At 42.0% G+C, this 24485-nt stretch overlaps 1 protein-coding gene across 1 annotated transcript; it reads left to right on the top strand.

Annotated features, from left to right (window-relative positions):
* Positions 1-291: 291 nt before the first annotated feature.
* On the top strand, positions 292-23877 carry mfn1a (mitofusin 1a; the record flags this gene model as incomplete). The annotated part of the gene is given in 13 exon segments (XM_079819413.1): positions 292-324; positions 326-400; positions 975-1108; positions 1740-1902; positions 8865-8989; positions 9439-9502; positions 10049-10156; positions 11558-11711; positions 12015-12082; positions 20897-21018; positions 21224-21291; positions 21294-21349; positions 23824-23877. Coding segments are annotated over 13 exon segments (1224 nt in total).
* Between the last annotated feature and the right edge of the window lie 608 nt (positions 23878-24485).

The following is a 24485-nucleotide window of genomic DNA, read 5'->3' as shown; positions in this document are numbered from 1 at the left end:
GTATTACCAAATCTCATCAGACAATCTCAATATCCTGTACACAGACATACTTCTCTAATGGTTAAAGGAGGACCAGAAAAGATGTTTTGGAAAAGGTTCCATGTCACTGTAATGAATATGCTCTTTGACCTCATTTGAGAAACAGCACCACTTGAACTTGTACTGCTGTAATTCTGTTGTCAGAGCAGGTGAGTACCAAAGCCTTAGAATTACGCTTATATAACATTATGCCACAATGTTTTTAGTCATCTGAACTGTGAATTATACTCACTGTACTTTCAGAATTTAAACATGGAGCAGGACGATGTTTCGCCACTGCAACACTTTTTTGGCGGCAAAGAGGACAATCAGTGCTATGTTTCACCAGCTGCTGGAGTTTGTTAGAGAGGGATCAGATTTTGTAGAGGGCAAGATGGAATAATTAACCATTGCATTTGGCATTGATAAATATATATATATATATATATATATATATATATATATATATATATATATATATATATATATATATATATATATATATATATATATATATATATATTTATTTATTTTTTTAATTATATATTTTGTTATTAATCTATTTCATTTACAAAAAGACCATGGTATTATTATTTGTTTGTTTGTTATTTACATTTGAGAACACTAGTGAAAATGCTTCGGTTTTGGCTTTTTATCATTTAATGTACATAGTTTTCTTCATTACAAATGATATTATCAGCATAACATGTGAAATGTTAATTGTTACAAATAACTTATGCTTTAGTAGGACCAAAGACAGAGTTTTTTTTTTTTTTGCAATAATGTTCCATTGTTTAAATTTTCCAAAATCGTGCAACTAAATTTTTAACTTAAACTTAATGAATTTCATTAGATTAGATTTCCTAGCATTTCAATATAGACCATATTGTGACCCCCCCCCCCCCCCCCCGCCCATCCCCCAAACCCCTATTTATATGTGTGTGTGGTACCCTGAGACATGGAAGAGTGATGATCTGGAGCATGTAGCTGAGGAAGAACAGTGTCTGCAGATCCAGGCCTGCTCCAGGAAACTAACTGTCATCAAAGATGTGCTAGCCCGCAGACACATGAAGGTGGCCTTCTTTGGCAGGTAAAACAACAGCATACTCGTATGTAAACCATACAATGACAACAGGCCAGTAGAATGAAATAGATAAACAATTTTTGTGCTTTAGCTCTTCAGCCAAAATATTGGCATTCAGAGTTAATTTATACAAATAAGCAAGATACCAAAAAGTATTTGTGTACATGGATCTCTTTCTCTCTTTTTTCCTCCTCATTAATTTGGGTTTAAGCTACTCTTGAATCAGAGTGTAAATAGACAGTTTGTTACTGGATGCTATATGCTGTTTCTCCAAAATATTGCCAAAATATTGGCATTCAGAGTTAATTTATACAAATAAGCAAAATACCAAAAAGTACTTGTGTACATGGATCTCTTTCTCTCTTTTTTCCTCCTCATTAATTTGGGTTTGAGGTACTCTTGAATCAGAGTGTAAATAGACAGTTTGTTACTGGATGCTATATGCTGTTTCTCCAAAATATTGCCAAAATATTGGCATTCAGAGTTAATTTATACAAATAAGCAAGATACCAAAAAGTACTTGTGTACATGGATCTCTTTCTCTCTTTTTTCCTCCTCATTAATTTGGGTTTGAGCTACTCTTGAATCAGAGTGTAAATAGACAGTTTGTTACTGGATGCTATATGCTGTTTCTCAGGACCAGTAATGGAAAGAGTACAGTAATTAATGCCATGCTAAGGGAGCGGGTTCTGCCCAGTGGAATCGGCCACACCACAAACTGTTTCCTGAGTGTGGAGGGCACAGATGGGGAACATGCCTACCTTACCACTGAGGACTCCGAAGAGAGGAAAAACATTGAAGTATGACGCAAATATTATGCAGTTCCCAAGCCTCTTTATGTTTGTAAACTGGTTATTTTGAGATAATTATTTATTTACTATATTTAATGAAGTTACTCTTATTCTTGCGTACTGGGACCAACCTAAAATGTTTAAGTTGGCTTGTGAGAAAATATAATCACAATTACTTACAGTTAATGCTAGTGTAGGCAATTTCAGAGAGGCTAGGAGTAGTGCTAGATTTGAAAGAGCGTCTCCAAAGCCATGCCTCCTTCAAAACACATGAACACACAGATTCAGATTAGAGTCTGCAAAGCGTCATGAGAGACGGCGTTAAATTACCTCATGTCTCAACACATAACATTACATTAATAATTCATGAAAAAAACCTAGCTCTGACTTGTACAATCTGTTTTTGGTTCAGAATGAACTATTAAAGCTGGCAGATACAAGTCTACAACTCTGGGTGCTTCTCATTTCTTATTTGTGCATCCTCGCTTCCTTTCCTCATTTCCTTTCCTCGCGTCTTAGCTGCTCCCCCTAAGGATGCGAGGGAAGGATACACCTTTGTATACACCATGACTCCTTAGGAAGCTTCCTCACTCCTCGTTCCTCGCGGTGAAACTAGAAAATTGAGATGTCCTTCAGGGTGGCTGAGTTTGATCATTTTCCGGGTCACAGGCTGGAGGACGGAAGAGCAAGGAAATGAGTAAGCATCAATTTGAGTATTAAGAAGCACCCTCGGCATAGTCTCATGGAACACACTGATGACGTGTAATGTCTGCGCGAGCAGCGTACTCAGAGGTATAGGTTGACAGGCAAGGACATCCTATCATTGCATAACATACCAAATATTTTTTGGTTCTGAAACTTCCACAGAAGATATATACATTTGTAAATATTTAAACCACTTATTATTGATTGTTATCATGAGGTGAAGAGAGTTTTAACCAGTATAAAAAAAGTGTTTATGAAAAACGTCTCGGTTACGTATGGTAACCCTCGTTCCCTGAAGGAGGGAACGGAGACGTACGTCGGTAATACCGACGAATTGGGATCACTTCAGAGAGCCCCTATCAGCTTCGAGAACTTAAGAACAGGCCAATGAACAATTGGCGTGCGAGATTTGCATCTCGCGCTCCGCCCCGCGGGTATAAACAGGAAGCGAGAGCATCGCACTGACGTTTTACACTGAGGAGCCGAACCAGTGACCCGGCCAACAGTGATGGAAGGAACTGTGGCGACGGGACGTACGTCTCCGTTCCCTCCTTCAGGGAACGAGGGTTACCATACGTAACCGAGACGTTCCCTTTCAGTCGGTCACTACGACGTACGTCGGTAATACCGACGAATTGGGATCCCAATGCCGGAACCGGGAACACTTCCCATAACACCTGATGTACTCGTTACATCATCAGAAGAATGATGTATTCTTCCGAATTCCAGGCACGATTCGTCGACCGAAAATGCCTGCAGGTCCCCTACCCTCTTAACTGAGGCCAATGCAATCAGGAGGATTGTCTTTAGAGACAAGATCTTAAGCTCTACTGACTGTAAAGGCTCGAAGGGCGCCCTCTGCAGTGCGGTCAGCACCAGAGTCAAGTCCCAAGAGGGTATAGAGGAAGGGCGAGGAGGATTTAGTCTCCTCGCTCCCCTCAGGAACCTGACGATCAGATCATGCTTGCCTAAGGACTCACCATTAATGAGGTCATGGCTTGCGGCGATAGCGGCAACATATACCTTGAGGGTGGAGGGAGACAGCCTTCGCTCCAACCCGTCTTGAAGAAAAGATAGCACAGATCCGATCGAACACTTCCAGGGGTCTTCTCGCGAGAAGTGCACCAGTCGACGAACAGGTTCCACTTCAACGCATATAGCCGTCTCGTAGAGGGGGCTCTGGCGGAAGCGATGGTGTCGACTACCGCTTGCGGTAGGTCACCTAGAACCTCCGCGTCCCGTCCAGGGACCAGACATGGAGTTTCCAGAGGTCTGGACGCGGGTGCCATAGGGTGCCCCGTCTCTGAGACAGAAGGTCCTGCCTCAGAGGAATGGGCCAAGGAGGTGCTGTCGCGAGGAGCACTAGGTCGGGCCAGTACGGAGCTACCAAGAGGAGATTCTCCTCGTCCTCCCTGACACTGCACAGTGTCTGTGCAAGAAGGCTCATTGGGGGAAACGCATATTTGCGCAGAGCCCGGGGCCAGCTGTGTGCCAGTGCATCCGTGCCGAGGGTCCCCTTGGACAGGGAATAAAACAACTGGCAGTGGGTTGGGTCGTGTCGTGGGCGGCAAACAGATCGATCTGTGCGGCCCCAAAGCGACTCCAAATCAGCTGGACCACCTGGGGGTGGAGTCGCCACTCTCCGGGAAGCACTGGCAACCGTGACAGCTCGTCGGCCGCACGATTGAGCAGGCCCGGAATGTGAATAGCACGAAGGGACCTCAGATGCTTCTGACTCCACAGGAGGAGATGGCGGGCGAGTTGGGACAAATGGCGGGAGCGTAGACCACCTTGTTTGTTGATGTACGCAACGGCCGTCGTGCTGTCCGTCCGGACCAGAACGTGCTTGTCTTTGAGCGACCCCTTGAGGCGGCTGAGAGCAAGACGAACTGCCAGCAACTCTAGGCAATTGATATGCCATTGCAGTTGGGGCCCCGTCCACAGACCCGATACTGCAAGCCCGTTGTACGTGGCACCCCAACCCGTGGGTGAGGCATCCGTGGAGACAACATGATGCCTGGACACTTGTTCTAGAGGCACTCCTGCCCGTAGAAATGAAGGGTCCGACCACGGGGTGAGGGTTTGGCGGCATCTCGGCGTCACGGAGGGACCCGCTGTGCCACGCCCATCTCGGGACTCGGTCGTGTAGCCAGTGCTGAAGCGGTCTCATATGGAGAAGCCCTAGCGGCGTTACTGCGGCTGCTGCTGCCATATGCCCCAGGAGCCTCTGAAAATGTTTCAGTGGAACCGCTGTACTGCGTTTGAGCGTACTCAAGCAGCTCAGCACCGACTGGACGCGCTCCTCTGTGAGGCGCGCAGTCATGGCGACCGAGTCGATCTCCATCCCGAGAAAAGAGATCCTCTGTACGGGACAGAGTTTGCTCTTTTCCCAGTTGACCCGAAGACCCAACTGGCTGAGGTGCCGGAGCACCATGTCCCTGTGTTCGCACAACTGCTCCCGCGACTGGGCAAGGATCAGCCAGTCGTCGAGATAGTTGAGGATGCGAACACCACGCTCTCTCATGGGAGCAATGGCCGTCTCCGCGACTTTCGTGAAGACACAGGGCGACAGGGACAGCCCGAAGGGTAGGACTTTGTACTGGTATGCCCGTCCGTCGAAAGCAAAGCGTAGGAACGGTCTGTGTCGAGGGAGAATCGAGACATGAAAGTACGCGTCCTTAAGGTTGATCGCTGCAAACCAATCCTGGGGACGGATGCACCTGAAGATGCGTTTCTGCGTTAGCATTCGGAACGGCATCCTGTGGAGGGAGCGGTTCAGGTAACGCAGGTCCAGGATCGGTCGTAACCCGCCACCTTTCTTGGGTACAATGAAGTACGGGCTGTAGAACCCGGACTTCATATCGGCTGGAGGGACCGGCTCTATCGCGTCCTTCGCCAATAGGACAGCGATCTCCGCCCGAAGCACCGGGGCGCCCTCCTTCGGTATAGATGTGAAGTGGACACCCCTGAACTTCGGGGGACGCCGGGCGAACTGAATCGCATAGCCGAGTCTGATGGTGTGGATGATCCAGCAAGACGGGCTGGGGAGCGCTAGCCAGGCCCCCAGAGACCGAGCAAGCAGGATCATCGGCACCACGGACGTACCCGGAGCGGGGCAGCGCAGCCGAACGCAGGGGCCCCAGGACGACATGGGAGTGGTCCGTGCAGGGGTCTGGGTCTGACACACGACCTGCATCCGCTGAGGGGGCGGGCGAGCGTGGGGAGGCACATTGTGTGCGTCCGCACAACCGACGCCCCCTGTTGGCGAGGAGAGAGGTGTCTGAGGGGTACGAGGCATGGTAGCGTCGCATACCGCCAGACACGCTCTCTTGGCACCCAGAGATGTTGGAAACTGCTCTTTTATTGAAAATTTGGGTGCCACTGGCACTGAGGCCAGTGGCAGAACAGAAAAACAAATGGTGTTCCCCCGGCCCTCCACCGGGGGAAGGAGTGGTGCTGCAGCCATCTCCTGAAGAGCAGTTTCCTCCATCTCTGGGCGGCCCGTCTCAGGGTCTCTTCCGACGGCGCTTGCCACCTGGCTTGGCAGCGGCCTGAGCGGGCTGGACGTTCTTCCCGCGACCGGCTCCACGCCCAGGCCGGTGGAAGGCTGCTGCTGGGCTGGGGCGGGAGCGGGGGCGGCCGCAGGAGGACGTCCTCGGCGACGGGCAGGCGGAGGTGCTGCAGCCGGCGGCTGGGTGGAGGCAGCAGCGGGCCGCCGGTGCAGGATATGCTTTATGGCCTCCGTCTGCTTCTGGGCGGCCGAGAATTGCTGGGCGAAATTCTCGACCGCGTCGCCGAACAACCCGGCCAACAATATGGGGGAGTCCAGGAACCAGTTCTTGTCAGTCTCCCTCATGTCGGCCAGGTTGAGCCAGAGATGCCGTTCCTGGACCACTAAGGTGGACATCGCCTGACCCACGGAACGGGCGGTAACTTTCGTCGCCCGTAGGGCGAGGTCCGCCGCCGCCCGGAGCTCCCGGAGGGTCAGACCTACCCTCGTGCATGTCCATGAGTGCCTGGGCCTGGTGCACCTGGAGCAACGCCATGGCATGCAAGGCAGACGCGGCCTTTCCGCAGGACCTGTAGGCCTTCGCAGTCAGACTGGACGAAAGTCTACAGGCTTTGGACGGGAGACGAGGATCACCACGCCACTCGGAGGCGGTCGCCGGACGCAGCTGCATCGCGACGGCGCGTTCGACTGGCGGGATCCTCTCGTAACCCTTGGCCTGTCCACTGTCAAGGGTAGTGAGGAGGGAGGAGCCTCCAGGTCTGTTTCTGGCACTGAAGGGTGTCGTCCACGATCTGGAAAGCTCCTCATGCACCTCCTGGAAGAATGGCACTGGGGCGGGACGCTGAGAACCAGCGCGACCCCCCCCCCCAGGAACCAATCATCCAACCTAGAAGGTTCGGGACGTGGTGGAGGGTTCCACACAAGCCCGACCTTTTCGGCGGCCCGGGAAAGCATAGCCGTCAACTCGGGGTCCGACTCAACCGTTGCCACTCTCCCAGAGGGAGGCAGTACAGCTGAGTCCTCATCCTCCGAGGACTGGAACTCCCCCTCCAATGCTGCGATCGACATCTGCTCGTCCGCGGGCGCTCCGAAAGAGATGACTGGGCGCCCGTGGGCGGGACCAGCGATCTCTTCCGGTGGCGCCACCGGCAGCGTTGCTTGTGAGGGTTCAGGGACCTGCGTAGGGACACTAGGCGGGTTTGTCCTGAACGTTATCCACAGATCACCCCGGTCATCCGTCGAAGTAGGTCTATCCTGGTTAGGGATAGCTCTAGATCGAGGTATGGGGAGGGGGACTCCGCCTTCCCGGAGGTAGGTGAGTCTAGATCTAAGCACCGCAATAGTCATGTTCCCGCAGTGAGAACACGAGCTATTCACAAACGCTGCCTCAGCGTGCTGTAAGCCCAGGCACGTGATGCAGTGAGTGTGGCCGTCAGCGGGCGAGAGGGAACGACCGCATCCAGAAACGCACAGGTGGAATGACATCTTGAAAAAGACGCAGTCACACCCGTGTTGCTCTTTTTGTGAGGAAACGCTCTTTTAGAGAGTGCTGAAGCATCCAGGGAAACCGCGGCAACACACAGGGGATAGTGCAGCCTGTGTTTGCTCTCAAAATGGAACGCCCACCGATACCAACAGTTTTGTTTGCTGTGATAACAGCAGTGGTTCCTTGCAGCTTGAGTTTGCGGTCCCGCTGGAAAGTGCCGTCACACCAACACACGATCCTCTTCTCTGTTCTCTCTGTGATTCTCTTTGCTGAATAATCAGGAAAGCAGTCTCGTACTCTTCAAACGCCGGTTCGGCTCCGAAGTGAATGACGTCAGTGCGATGCTCTCGCTTCCTGTTTATACCCGCGGCGCGGGGCGGAGCGCGAGATGCAAATCTCGCACGCCAATTGTTCATTGGCCTGTTCTTAAGTTCTCGAAGCTGATAGGGGCTCTCTGAAGGGATCCCAATTCGTCGGTATTACCGACGTACGTCGTAGTGACCGACTGAAAGGGAACATTGCCTACTCTAGCTTTAAACATTTTTTTCAAAAAAGGTGTAAATGTTTTAAGCATCTGACAGACTAGACAAATAAAAGAGGCACAGCTGTGAATGTTTAAAAATAATTTATATATAAAAGCACTGGGTAATGGTGTGAGGACAGTTTTAGAGGGAGTGAGTGATAATGGCTGCGTCCAAAAACTGAAGAACGCTGCCTTCAGAGGACGCATTTCAAGGAAGGAAGGCATCAAGGCACATCCAATTCCAATGTTAGCTTCACTTCCTGTCAATCCTGTGATTTTCATTCTATGACGAAAAATAAAGATGCCGTCTGAAAGTTGCGGTTGCTGGTCAGTTTGTGTGTAAATGTACGTTTTTGACTAACGTTTTCCACTTCTGATGTAATTTCTAGTGAAAAATTACCATTGTAGTAATTACATATTTGCTTAGTTATCACCATCAGCCATTGTCATCTTTTTGATCAAATAAAGAGATACATTCTAGTGTATCATCTCTAGTGAAGTTTAATGTAGAATTTGTTGTCATTTTCTAAACTAATTGCATGTCAAGTTATGTAGGTCATGTCACTTCTCAAGAAACTAGCTTTATTATTTACATAATGCAACGTTTCAACAAGATTCACTGGAAAGCTCCTTATGTCATTTTGACATTTAAAAAAGATAAATAGCAGGTGATTTAATATTGTGGTATATTAATATTTTGTGATCCTATATCCTGTTGAAGCTTAAAGTTTGAATTTAACTTACAGACAGTCAATCATCTGGCCCATGCTCTGCATATGGACAGGAACCAAGATTCGGGCTGTCTAGTCCGAGTGTTCTGGCCCAAAACTAAGTGTGCTGTGCTGAGAGATGATCTGGTTCTGATGGATAGGTATGGACCCCTCCACACAAGCTATAGTGTTGTCAGAGCTGAATTAAAGTTCTGCAGGGTGGTTTGGCACATGAACAACAGGCCTGAGCTGAGTTGCTCAAAAGCTTTGTAAGCCTTCGTAAGCCTACGGCACCACAATCAACTTAGCTCACAATCATTTTGAGAAATCTAACCCTGAAGAATCGCTGCATACTCTGTGCATCCTTGGCAGATACATGGACATGGACTCTACAAGGTTTGATGTATTTTGAAGCACTAATGGTTTTGGCAGTGCTGCTCTAGAGGTATCATGGGTGGTCACAACCTGTTTGGAATATTGAACACCCATTTATGATTTCTGTTTGCTGAAACAGACGCCAAATTGCCTGATCTCAGATTAGCAATAAAGAATATATCATTATGTGAAGTTTGGTGGAATGTTAATGAGCGACTCTGTCCTCACTCCTCAGCCCAGGCACAGATGTCACATCAGAGCTGGACAGTTGGATCTCTGAGTCTAACATAATGAACACTGTGAGTAGCAACTTATCACTGTCAGTACTCCATATACATGTGTAATATCTGTAATCAGTCAATATTAGAGGGCTGTTTTTCATTTATTGGTATTGGTGGGATATTTAATCTTTCATACTAATTTCCTCTATTTAGATGCTTCATGATCATTTAGATAACCTTTGCAGTCATCTAAAAATCACTTAACTAAACGTTTATAATAACTAATCATTTAATAAAACTGTTAAATGTCTAGCAAATCTCAAAATGAATATCCATTTTCATAGTGCACAGTATAATGTTGTGATGGCCAAACTAACTTGTAGCCTTTAAAATAATTTATTTTTTAGTGATTTATTTTGCATTCATTATGGCAAAACATGGTTAGATATTAAAATTCTATATTGATAATTATTAAAGTATTGGACAAAATTGTAGTATCGATACATCCCTATAAGTTTTGCTTTTATTATTTACCAGAAGAAAAAAAAACTTTTAGTATTTTTTTTTCCTGCAGTTTTTCATTATTTTCTCTTTTGTTTATTTCAATGTTTTACTCTTTGAAAGGAGAAGCACTTTTCCCACAAAGTGAATGAGCGCATATCAAAGCCCAACATTTTCATCCTAAACAATTGCTGGGACGCATCTGTCTTAGAGCCAGAGTATCTGGAAGATGTACATTTTATTACATATGACTCATGACCTATATTTATAAGTCACAAGTGTCACCAAACAAAACCAACAGAGATTTGTGAGATTTTTGTAACTTTTATCATTCCTCCACTTAATCATTTCATTAAAGGGTTAGTTCACCCAATAATAGAAATGCTGTCATTATTTACTCACCGTTAAGACTTTCGCTCATCTTTGAAACACAAATAAATATATTTTTGATCCCTCCATTGGCAGTCCACGCAACTGATGCTGATGCTTGAAAAAGTTCATAAAGAGATCGTAAAACTAATCCATATGATTGAGCCGTTTATTTCAAATTTTCTGAAGAGACTTGATCACTTTATATGATGAAGGGATTTAATTTAGGCTTTTATTCATATATAAACATTGATCAGAGAACATAAACAGAAGCTCAACTGAACCTGCATGACGCGCAAGAACAAACCTCTTGTGGAAACTCAAACATGCAGCGTAACACACGAGAGAATGAACCTCATTGGTAATTGTGGAAGCTCAAATATGCATGCGTAACACATAAGAGAATGAACCTAATTGGTTCTTGAGGAAGCTTAAACATGCAGCGTAACACACAAGAGAATGAACCTCATTGGTTCTTGAGGAAGCTCAAACGTGCAGCGTAACACACAAGAGAATGAACCTCATTGGTTCTTGAGGAAGCTCAAACGTGCTGTGTAACACAAGAATGAACCTCATTGGTTCTTAAGGAAACTGAAACGTGTTGCACAACACGAGAATGAACCTCATTGGTTCTTATGGAAGCTCAAATGTGTTGCGTAACACACGAGAGAATGAACCTCATTGGTTCTTGAGGAAGCTCAAACATGCAGCGTAACACACAAGAGAATGAACCTCATTGGTTCTTGAGGAAGCTCAAGCGTGCAGCGTAACAAATGAGAGAATGAACCTCATTGGTTCTTGAGGAAGCTCAAATGTGCTGCGTAACACGTGAATGAACCTCATTGGTTCTTGCAGAACATGCTTAAGCTTCCATATACCACAACTGATGTGTGGGTTGATGAATGCTTTTTTATTCTAAGCATCAAAGTGGTAGTTGCATACCTGTCAATGGAGGGAGAGAAAGGCTTCAGATTTCATCAAAATATCGTAATTTTCCATACTATGGTCCATCAACTGTTGGTTACCCATATTCTTCAAAATTACTTAATTTGTGTTCAGCAGAAGAGAGAAATTCATACAGGTTAGAAACAACTTGAGGGTGAGTAAATGATGACAGAATGTTCTTTGTTGTGTGAACTACCTAGTATAGATATAAAATTGAATTGAATATTTTTATGGACTATAAGTTTATTAATGATATGAATGAAAGTTGTGTTAATAGAGTTGTTCTGTTAATTTGTTTCTACTTCACTGCCCTTTTAGGTGCGAAAACAGCACATGGATTGCTGTGTCAGTTTCTTAGTGGAGGAGCTGAAGGTAGTGGACCTTCACAAGGCACCTGACTGCATCTTCTTTGTCTCTGCCAAGGAGGTGTTGAGTGCCAGGATCCACCACGCCCAGGGAATGCCAGAGACTGGTAGGCTCCAGCGCTTTGGGTCACACAGTGCCGAGTCTACTGCTTTTGACACAGTTCTGGAGGGAGACCAGGAAAAACGAGTCCTAGCCAAGTTAGAAATGAGTGTAACAACCATAAAACACTCTGAGGCAGATGCTAATAAATCTTAAAGTGGCCCAATGATATTCAGAATGATACTTGAGGTGTGACTTGAAGTGTGAAAAATATGAAAAAATTATGCTTCATCACACATGCTTAGTTTCTTTTTTCATTTATTGGCTGGTATTATGGGGACCAAATGGGGCATATGCTTTTTGTTTAAAGGCGGTGCTTTGGCTGAAGGATTCCAAGAGCGACTGATGGAGTTCCAGAGTTTTGAAAGAACATTTGAGGTGAGAACGTTAAATGTAAACCAAGATATAACATTTTAACTGCAACATTCAAATTATGTTTTAGGAATGTTTCTGAGGTAACAAGTTGTACAATGATCTCAATAAAACATTGTCCCAATGTTTCATAATAACAAAGGAAGAACATTCTTTCTGCCACATTAGGAAACTGTTTTGAGGATATCATTGAGAGATGAGATGTTGAATGTTCTTTATAAAACGTTCTTCTAATGTGACGAGTTAACAAAATTAGAACATTTTACTTGCAACATTTTGAGTATATTTTGGGAATGTTCTTAAATTGAAAGTTTTTATAATGATCTCAATAAAACATTGTCCCAATATTTCATAATAACAAAAGAAGAACTGTAATGATTCATCACTTAGACTGGGATCCATTTGCATGCTTTAATGAAAATAGCGTGGTCGTACAGGCAGGGTCAGACAGGGATAAACTGGAAATGATAGGAGCAGGCAGAAAACGTAGTCAGATAACAGGCAATTGGTCAGGGCAGGCAGATAACATTCACAGAAAAATAACCAGGCAAGGATCAAAAGGCAGGCAGCAGGCAGAGATAGACAGGTAACAACAGTGGTCGGCAACAGGCAGTCAAACAGGATATATAAACGCTCAGAAATGTCCACCTAGGCAAAACAAGACTTCACGGTGCACTGGAGTGAATGGCAGTCCTTTATAGTCCCGGTGATGGGTAACAGCTGGCGAGAAATCAGTCCAAGGTACGGGCTATTGGGAAATGTAGTGAATAGTGAGTTAGTATTCTGGTGATGGCTCCCTCTGGTGGCCAGAGGAGGGAGTCACAGAGTTCGTCATTGTGACAAGAACATTCTCTCTGCCACATTAGGAAACTGTTTTGAGGATATCATTGAGAGATGAGATGTTGAATGTTCTTTATAAAATGTTCTTCTAATGTGACGAGTTAACAAAATTAGAACATTTTACTACCAACATTTTGAGTATATTTTGGGAATGTTCTTAAATTGAAAGTTTTTATAATGATCTCAAAAAAACATTGTCCAAATATTTCATAATAACAAAGGAAGAACATTCTCTTTGCCACATAGGAAACTGTTTTGAGGATATCATTGAGAGATGAGATGTTGAATGTTCTTTATAAAACGTTCTTCTAATGTGACGAGTTAACAAAATTAGAACATTTTACTTGCAACATTTTGAGTATATATTTTGAGAATGTTTTTAAATTGAAAGTTTTTATAATGATCTCAATAAAACATTGTCCCAATGTTTCATAATAACAAAGGAAGAACATTCTCTCTGCCACATTATATATAATATTTCAACTTTTGCCGCTGGGCTCTGTGACGATTACCAGCGCGGCATCCAAAAAGTTTTGAAAACTCCGCCTACTTTGCTCTGGCGTAGCGCAACGCAAATCGCGTTGTATCCGAAGGGCAACGGTGAACCTAGCGGCCAGCATTCCGCGTCCTGTGTGAAAAACTTTACTTTCTTTACTTTTACTCCGCTGACTGCGCGCGCTCCTCCCCAAACGGACGAGGCGTTTATACTCGACGCGCTCGCCGTTGTGCTATTCTTTGAAACGACAGAGGGCAACTCGGAGTAATTGTTCTTTAAACCATCAGAAAATAAGAGTGGGAAGTTCGGATTGTTTTACTGACTCGGATCTGTGAGTCTCGTTCAGCAAAATGAACTAATCTTTTTTCGAGTCATTTCGAGTCATTTCGTTCATTTCAGCAAAATATAATTAAAATGACATGTTAAATATCCCAACCCATCTAGTACTTATGAAAATGTTAATTACATTTGTAAAACTAAATACAAATAAACTATAGGGTACTGCAACCAAAGCCAAATGATAAGAAACTGAAACGTTTAATTAATTGATTAGTTGTTGGCTCAGGCTATTGCAATCTAACTCTATTTGTTCACCTCACCTCCTGATCCAAGACATTCTTTCTTTTGCAACTTCATATTTATCACGTTTGTTCTCCGCCTCTCGTGTCTTCGAACTCCTCGTTAGTTGTCGTTAGTTGTCGACTCGTCTGTGTCTGACTCTGATGGGGCTGGGCCGGGCCATGTGACACACAGGTCCGGGAACAGAATGATTAGTTCATCTTTCGAGTCTCGAGTCTCGAGTCTCGAGTCTCGAGTATCGAGTCTCGAGTTCGGGTTTGAGTCTTTCGTTCTCCCTGTCAGTCCCATAGAGTCTATGCTGTCAGTAGCGGAAACAGAAAAGATTAGTTCTTACGAGTCTTTCGGGTTTGACGTTTGAGTCATTCGTTCTTTTGCCACGTGACTTGTCACCGTATTGAACACTAGTTCACAACCTTTTTACTAACAAGCACGTAGTTATTTATTTATTTATTTTTTTATATATATATATAATTCTCAGTTAATATCAGACATATACAAATATGGGAAATATATTGACTATTCAAGTCTAACATCACAAATTCAAGTCAATTAGACTATTACTCATTTTGAATCATATAGCACAAACACACACACACACATACATACATAAATACATAATAAATTATATATATATATATATATATGTGTGTGTGTGTGTGTGTGTGTGTGTGTGTGTGTGTGGGCATGTTTTCGTGAAATATCAGGACACAAATGTGTATAATGACATGGGTATGACATAGGTATTACAAAAAGAGGGTGAAATATGAGGACGTTCCCCATGTCCTCACTTTTCAAAATGCTTATAAATCACACAGAATGAGGTTTTTTTTCACAGAAAGTGAACTGCACAGTCTCCTGTGAGGGTTAGGTTTAGGGGCAGGGGCAGTGTAAGGGGATAGAAAATACGGTTTGTACGGTATAAAAACCATTACGCCTATGGAATGTCCTCACATTTCACAAAAACAAACATGTGTGTGTGTGTGTGTGTGTGTGTGTGTGTGTGTGTGTGTGTGTGTGTGTGTGTGTGTGTGTGTGTGTGTGTGTGTGTGTGTGTAATATGTTTTTGTATAGGTGCTATAGGCTTATAAGCTATGTTACAAAGGTTTAGGTAACATTTTTAAACTGATTTTTATTCATTAATAAAACAAGGACAAAAAAAATGATATAACAACTCAATAGAGAAAAATAAAATACAGTTGATTCAAAACGAGTAATAGTCTAATTGACTTGAATTTGTGATGTTAGACTTGAATAGTCAATATATTTCCCATATTTGTATATGTCTGATATTAACTGAGAATTATATATAAAAAATAAAATAAAAAAATAACTACCTGCTTGTTAGTAAAAAGGTTGTGAACTAGTGTTCAATACAGTGACAAGTCACGTGGCAAAAGAACGATTGACTCAAACGTCAAACCCGAAAGACTCGTAAGAACTAATCTTTTCTGTTTCCGTTACTGACAGCATAGACTCTATGGGACTGACAGGAAGAACAAAAGACTCAAACTCGAGACTCAAAAGAACTCATCTTTTCTGTTTCCGTTACTGACAGCATAGACTCTATGGGACTGACAGGAAGAACGAAAGACTCAAACCCGAACTCGAGACTCTAGACTCGAAAGATGAACTAATCATTTTTGTTGTTTCCAGTACAGATTCAGCGTAATGCGCATGCGCGGTCAACACAAAATGAACGAATCACTCTCTGAGACAACTCGGTAGTCCCGAGTCATATTAAAGATCACAAAATGAACGAATCGTTCATGAACGACACATCACTATCAGAAAAAAGCATAGAGAAGAAGTGGGCTAATGTACACAGGTGATGATGTTTATTTTAGTACACTTCACCGAAAACCACACTACAAAAGAATTGTGTAAAACTCTGTAAACCTTGATATTATTACTTGTGACATGAGAACAAAATATATGCACACATGTATACAACTAAATTAACGATCTCTTAAATATTTCTTAATTTCACTAAACATTTTCATTTAGTTTCGTGATTTTATTAAAAAAATCTTTATTTAAAAGGGTTTATTTCTGCGTTTGTAGGCTCATTTTGTAAATATAAGCACCTAATTTGTATGTGCAATTTGTATATATTTGTAATATATATATTAGTATATATATATATATATATATATATATATATATATATATATATATATATATATATATATATATATATATATAAAATCCATTAGTTACAGATATAGATGAGCCCTTTGCCAAGAGAGTGAAGAAAATAACTGCCACTGCCACGATGAATCAGACTCCACAGATGCCAAAAATGCCTTCCTGTAAGTAAATGGTACTGAGTAGCCAAAAAGTGTTTGATGTCTGTGTATTATCTTTGTCTTGTTTTCCTCAGAAATTTGTATATATACTTTCAGTGAACTGCATTGACTTTCTAACTTGCTATGACCTTGTGTTTTTAGTCACCCCATCAATGGATTTCTTTTCAGCCAGACACAACGAGGACAGCCCAAGTAAGTTTCCATTTTAACATTAATCCATTTTGTTTTTACCCCTGGCTGGCTGTACATTTGGGAAAATATGGGTAAAATACGCACGCCTCACGGGCATTCATAACGATAGGGATAAACACATCATATCATATCAAGGAAAAACACATTTGCAAATTTTTCATTGTGCCCATAAAGTTTATAAATGGTCTCCTAAGATTTAATCATAATGGTCTTAAATTAGACACTTCTGTTCTCCTCTGGCCTGGGGAAAGGGCAGATATATCGACACTCAGTCATGATCAGTTATCAAGCTCATTGTATTTGTTTGGACAATGTGTTTGAAAAAACTACAGATGAATTTGACAACTTTATTACTTGAAGAGTCAAACCTAATGAAAGGAACACTGAGAGGAAAGGAATTCACTAGGAAATATGCCATGTCCTATCAGATAACTATTTTTCTGCATTGTTTCTTTTTACAGGTTGATTATCTGTCGCTGCCGAGAGGTAAAACTCCTGGTGACTCTGTAAGACGAATGATGAGAAAAATTTGAACAAATGGCCTTTGGGCCAATTACAGTTTGAAGGGTCGAAAGGGGAAAATACATTTTCAGGACCTGGCTATATATCCCATCATAATCCGTAAGTTTGAAAAGAGAAAAGAGGAGACTGTTTTTTCATTATCCTCCACAAGCGTTCATTCTTGCGGTTGCTAGATGTGAAGACTTTAAATCCACCCAATTATGCATTTTTTGCTCTGTTTTACTTAATCTTTGCAATCTGGCAACCATGTGCACATAGAAGAAGCACTGATTATCATAAAACACTGGCAAACATGTACAGTAAGTAGGAGTAGTAATCTCCATTGAGATATTCTGCTTTAATGATAATGTCATACAGTAATCTATTTCTTCACAAGCTACTTGTGCCTTTTGCTGCGACTAAATCTGCCATCAAACTTGATAAATCCAAAAACTTACTGTAAAATATTTTTGTGAAATTTCAGCTTGAATTGGGTGATTACTACAGGGCGTTAATTAATAAAAGGGTTGATCTTTTTCCCTCTTTGCCTTTCTTTATATTTAGAGGCCTGCCACAAGATCCACCCGACAACTCTGCAAAAAACAATTGAAAACTGTGTAGCTGATACTGAGATATGCTCCTCACAGAGTGACTCAGGTCACTGTTAAGCGTTTGTTCAAAAGACAAGGATGTAAAGTATTCGCTATTCAGCGAATTATACTTTTTTCACAAAATGACTTTATTTTTCATAAGCATTATATAGAAATTAGTAATTCCACTATCGTGACAACACTAACTTGATTAGATCAAAGACGAAAATGTATTAGCTTTAGAGGGTAGGCATAGCAAAATGTTCTGGCTAAGCAAGAAAGCCATGTTTGGTGAACTTGAAAAATGTAACTGACCCACTGCATTACAGTTTACAGTGTCATTGTAGGTGACATGTAGCTAGATTTTAGTGACAGGGTGGTTTGAGATGGTAATGCAAATTTTCAAATCACGTTTTTTCATTTGACAAAACCAAAGAAAATACTCCTTTGTCAAAATAATTTACATAATTAATGGCATAGAATTGACATTTACTTGAATGTCGTTACCTGTTTTTAGTAGTTTGGTTCATTTATCCATTTTTTTTTATAAATCCATCAATTTCATAGTAGGAAAATATATGAATATATAAACAAATGATAAATTATTTTTTAAAAAAGAGTTGTATCTAACTATTTTGTTTTACTTTATTTTTATTTCTATATTTATTTAATTGTAATGCATTCATTTGTATTCATTTCCCTATTTATTTGTACCTGCTTGAATCTGCTGACTAAAGAACCGTTAACAAATACAAAATGTATAAAAATGTAAAATTTTGTTGTTTAATCATAGTTGTTTCTTGAGCAGTTTTCTTTTTTTTATCATGGTACTAATACAAATGTTTTAAAAAATATATATTATATATATATGTATTTCATGATGTGCACATGAATGTTTAAAGAGAACACAGCTTAACCACTTTCTTTCTGTTAAAGCTAATAAAGTTTAAAATGTTACACAACATTTGCATGTTATTGAAGCATGAAGTTCGACTCTAAATAAAACTGTCTGAGAACATTTAACAAACTAGAAAAAAAAACTTTATAACAATGTTAGTGTCACAGTTCCTGTCTGTCTCTGTTGTTTTTTGTACTTCCTGGTTTCAGTTATCACATGTTCCTTTGTCTGAGTTCCCCGCCACTTGTCTGTTTCCTTAGTTACCCTCATTTGTATCACCTGTGCCCCTCGTTAGTTAGTCATCTGTGTTTGTATTTAAGTTCCTCCCATTCCTTCAGTCTCTGTCCGACCTCGTTTGTGTATACGTTATGTATGGTGTGCTACTTTGTTATATTCGAGTCTTCTGAAGTATTAAACGTTGCTTGAGTATTCTACTACCTGTCTTTGCCTTCCTGCCTGAGCACACCCGTAACCGTTAGGGCATAATGTTCCAACAATGTTATCACTAAAAACTTGTTTTTTAAAGTATATTATTGTATCTTTTAGGAGAACATTCTGGAAACGTTTTAAGACTGTTGGGATAGACAATGTTCTACAAATATTATCACTTAAAATTTTAACAAGGATATTACCAAACCGTTTTAGAATATCTTTTATAGAACGTTATCATACCTCTTAGGAGAACATTCTGTGAACTACAATAAAACTTATCACTTTATAAAATGTTAGAGGATAATGTTCTAAAAATGTTATGTCTAAACATTTAAGGAATATCACAAAACATTTATAATGTTTTTATAGAATGTTATCCTAACTTTCAAAAGAACATTCTAAGAACAAAAATAAAACTACCCGCTGAAAACGCTATAAGAAAGTTATAATGTTATAAGAATGTTACTACTAAACATTTTTAGAATGTTTTCAAAAGAATGTTATCCTAACTTTTAAAAGAACATTCTGGGAACAAAAATAAAACTACCCGCTGAAAACGTTATAAGAACGTTAGGGAATAATGTTATAAGAATGTTACTACTAAACATTTTTAGAATGTTTTCAAAAGAATGTTTTCCTAACTTTTAAAAGAACATTCTAAGAACAAAAATAAAACTACCCGCTGAAAACACTATAAGAAAGTTATAATGTTATAAGAATGTTACTACTAAACATTTTTAGAATGTTTTCAAAAGAATGTTATCCTAACTTTTAAAAGAACATTCTGGGAACAAAAATAAAACTACCCGCTGAAAACGTTATAAGAACGTTAGGGAATAATGTTATAAGAATGTTACTACTAAACATTTTTAGAATGTTTTCAAAATAATTTTATCCTAACTTTTAAAAGAACGTTCTGGGAACAAAAATAAAACTACCCGCTGAAAACGTTTTAAGAACGTTAGGGAATAATGTTATAAGAATATTACTAATAAACATTTTTAGAATGTTTTCAAAAGAATGTTATCCTAACTTTTAAAAGAACATTCTGGGAACAAAAATAAAACTACCCGCTGAAAACTTCATAAGAACGTTAGGGAATAATGTTATAAGAATGTTACTACTAAACATTTTTAGAATGTTTTCAAAAGAATGTTATCCTAACTTTTAAAAGAACGTTCTGGGAACAAAAATTAAACTACCCGCTGAAAACGTTATAAGAACGTTAGGGAATAATGTTATAAGAATGTTACCACTAAACATTTTTAGAATGTTTTCAAAATAATGTTATCCTAACTTTTAAAAGAACATTCTGGGAACAAAAATAAAACTACCCGCTGAAAACATTTATAGAACAACGCATGGTAATGTTCTCAGAACATTCTCATAACAAAAAAATTCTAGCTGGGAATGCACTCAAAATGTAGTCACTGGCTCCAGCATAATCGTTGTCTGACAATGAGGCTGAAAACAATGAAGATTAAGAGGAGATTCATGGAAACTGAGAAACTGAGAAACTTAGCCCTGTCTGTATGCTGTTTAGACTAGATGAGAATTTATGACAGCTTCACCCAGAACTGGCGTAACGTGGTGACGGTCTCCTTAAGCAAGCTGTTTTGCGTTGATTCAGGCCATCTGCTGCTGGTTCCCAGATGTGTGAGATACTTGGTGTTCCTCATAGATTCCAGGCAGCCGTTTACCGTAGTGGTAAACCTTGAGCCAAGTTAGCGGATTTGAGTAGGTGAGAGTACCTCACATTCTTGGGAACCAGGGATGAAAATTCACAGTAATCTACGATGGCATTAATAGATGGGTCTGTTGTGATTCAGCCATGCAAGCAACCAATGACAAGAGTGAAAAGCATGTTGATGGGTACAGATAAAATCTAACCGTTGGAATCTTGTTTTGATTAGTTTTAATCATGACGTGATCCCTGATAATTGTGGCACAATGATGGCTCAAGAACTCGCATCATGGATTCCACAGGAATTTATATCCCAGTCTGCCATGAAGACCAAGTTTGAGCAGCACACAATCAGAGCCTGGCAGATCATTGAGTCGGTCAAGGCTATCATGGATGCCATCAATATTTCTTCAGCAGAAAAGAAGTGAGTTCCAAAACCTTGTCTTCTCTGTAATGGAGGGTCTCTGTCCAAGCTCCCAAAGACAATAATTGGTCCCACTATTAAACCAAGACGTGATATTCTCGTCAGAGCAAAACCATTTACTCTTTAGTATGGTTTTCTTTATAAAAGTCATTGTTGTGTTTAAACTTTATTGTTGTAACAAACATAATGTTCTGTAAATCTGAAGGGTGTTCTCACTGGAAGAGTGTGAGGCTCTAATGGACCGGCTAGAGTTTGTGCGAAATCAGATTAACTTCTAACCGAGGACATCAAAGACAAGATAAAGGCCATCGCTGACGAAGTGGCTGCCAAGGTAACTTGCATCATCACCCCTTACAAAATGCATCATGGCAACCGTAGTGTCCGCAAAAAATCGAAATCAGTGCTGGGTAGTAACTGATTACATGTAATCTGGATTATGTAATCAGATTCCAAAAATTTGGATATTAAAATATTACATTTTAAAAAACTCGTAATCAGACCACAGTTACTTTTCTGTTGATTACTAGATCCCATGTTATTATCACAGTGGCTGTAAATTATTCATAATTATACTATAGGGCTGTTGAATGCTTGAATCTGATTGGTTGACAAATGCTCTAAAGCAATTATTTTCAGGGAAGCGCACAGCTAAAGTAGTTCCAGGCAGGTCTTGACGGCATTACAGTTGCATATCACTTCGCCAAATAATTTAAGTTACTTCTTATTCTTTACAGCCTACAACAGCAAAACAACCTAAACCCACAATGACACTGACCAAGCAGATAAATACAGTAAACAATAGGAAAAAAATTACGTTTTAATAGGCTATTTACGGTTTCTTCCACTAAAACGCACACACATACACACTAGCACAGAAACTCGTTTGCTCTGACGATTTTTTTCAGTAAAATTGTTTAACGACTTAAAAGCTACATTACATTTCTCACTATTGAGGTAATAACGGCACTGTTCTTGAGTAGATATACTTACGTTTCGCTATTAGTAGAGACGTTGGTGGTACTGTTGGCAATGTTGTGGCACTGTTAAGAGACGCACAGACTGAGGTAATACACGCACTTAATCTCTCTCTCTCTCTCAAATTCAAATTCAAGTTCAAATTCAAAATTGCTTTATTGGCATGAATGTAAATCATACAATATTGCCAAAGCTAGGAATATATGAACATAAATAATAATACATGAAAATTAATAATAATATTAATGATGACAATAAACATCAAAATAATAGAGGAAAATATTACAATTGTCACAGACACGTCAGGTTCCAACCTCCACCAATCACAGTGCACTCCATCCCCAGAGTACTGATCACCATCACCTGCACCTCATCACGGCACTCATCACCAGCACTATAAGATACACACTCACACAGCACTCCATGTCCGGTCTCGTTCGCATATATGTCATGCTATGCTTACCTCAAGGACTTCTCTACACATACTTACCTGTCTCCAGCGTGTCTCCTTCCGTCTGTGTTCCTCGTCTGCTGTGTGGGTGTGTTCCAGTCAGTTCCTCAGTTCTCCAGCGATCTCCAGGCTCCAACGTTCATCTATCTACAAAACAAAGGACAGTAACTATCACTATCATATCACATCTAAGTCTACCAACAACCAGTTAACTCACCTGTGTCACAACATCTGCTCTACTGTGGTCTAATAAACTACCATTACCTGTCACGTCTGTGTCTGCCTCCTGTGTACTGTAACAGAAGACCGGACCAACACAGAAGACCCAGTACGAGCCAACCGGATCCATTCCAAGAACTGGTAGATGCGCTTCGGCGCACATTTCCTCCACCACCCACTCCAGTTACTGTTCCATCACCTGCACCAGCGAACACCAGCAACTCTGTCAACAACCCTCCTTCACTACCTCCGTATGTAAGTCCCATGGCCAAACCGGCGCCCTACTTACGATCGGCGGAGAATTGCAGCGAATTCCTGCTGCAATGCACACTGGTCCTGGAGATGCAGCCGCACCTGTACCCGAGCGACACTTAAAAGATTGCTTTCGTCATCTCTCAGCTCAGCGGCAAAGCATTAATGTGGGCCGATTCCATCTGGTGACAACAGGGCGCGGTAACGCAATCATACGCAGCGTTTATTTCCCACTTCCGGGAAGTGTTTGGAAAACCGATCACAGATTCTTCAGCTGGTGAGAAACTTTATAATTTAAAACAAGGATCCATGTCTATTTCTGATTAGGCTTTGCAATTCAGAACGCTTTCAGCAGTCAGCGGATGGAATGAACAGGCGTTGATTACATCGTATCGGCAAGGATTAGAACCTCGGGTACGGCTGCATCTCGCTGTATGCGAGGACTCCATCGGCCTTGAGAAGTTCATCCAGCACTCCATTCACTGCGCCACTCGCATGCAAGTGTGCATCCAAGAGCACCAGGACCAGTATCCCATCAACGTTCCCTTCCGCCGATCCGAACCCGTCAGCACCCCAGAACCAGCCCACGAACCCATGGAAATAGAAAATTCCCGCCTAACTTCTGAAGAACGCCGCCGTCGGCTGACCCTTCGCCTCTGTCTCTATTGTGGTGAACCTGGGCATGTCATTGCTGCATGCCCCATACGACCCCCGCGGCCCATGGTGAGTGCTATTATTCCTGCTGATCATAAAATGAAACCACTCACCACTGTCATCATCCTTACTGCCGCTAATGTCTCCCTTTCAGTGGTCGCGCTCCTCGACTCGGGGTCAGCCGGCAACTTCCTCTCCGGTGCCATCTGCCGCCAGTTACACCTCAAGACCACTCCGTCTCCGACCACCTACAGGATCAGCTCCATAACCGGCAGATCCCTCATCGTAAGTCCTATTACCTGGTCTGAAGAAACTATCCCCTCCTCCAATGCCTCCATGAACCCTCCGCCGGGCTGTCCACCAGCCTTGCTGTACATCCCACGGACACGACGCACTCCCACCATTCACTCGGCTCACACGTCACTTGGTACTGGTCATCCGGGGGTCAATGAAACCCTCTCGTTGCTGAAAGAACGCTTCTGGTGGCCAGGGATGGCTAAGGATGTCAGAAGGTACGTGCAGGGCTGTAGGGAGTGTGCCATTTCCAAATCTCCTCGTCATCTACCAGCTGGGAAACTCCTTCCTCTGCCCGTTCCAGAACGCCCATGGTCACACATAGGAGTGGACTTCATCACTGAACTGCCGGTCTCAGACGGTAATACCACCATCCTAGTAGTGGTTGATCGTTTTTCTAAATCTTGTCGTTTGATCCCACTTCCAGGTCTGCCTACTAACATGGAGACAGCCGAAACACTCTTCAACCAAGTTTTTAGATACTTCGGAGTACCAGAAGACATTGTCTCAGACCGAGGTCCCCAGTTCATATCCAGAGTATGGAAATCGTTCTTCTCCCTCCTAGGTGTGGCCGTTAGCCTGACGTCGGGGTATCATCCACAATCGAACGGGCAGCCGGAAA

The sequence above is a fragment of the Gobio gobio genome (genome assembly GCF_949357685.1).
Source record: "Gobio gobio genome assembly, chromosome: 6".
NCBI classification, from domain to species: Eukaryota; Metazoa; Chordata; class Actinopteri; order Cypriniformes; family Gobionidae; genus Gobio; species Gobio gobio.
The sequence above is the reverse complement of the archived record's forward strand: the minus strand, read 5'-3'. Positions and strand labels throughout refer to the sequence as shown.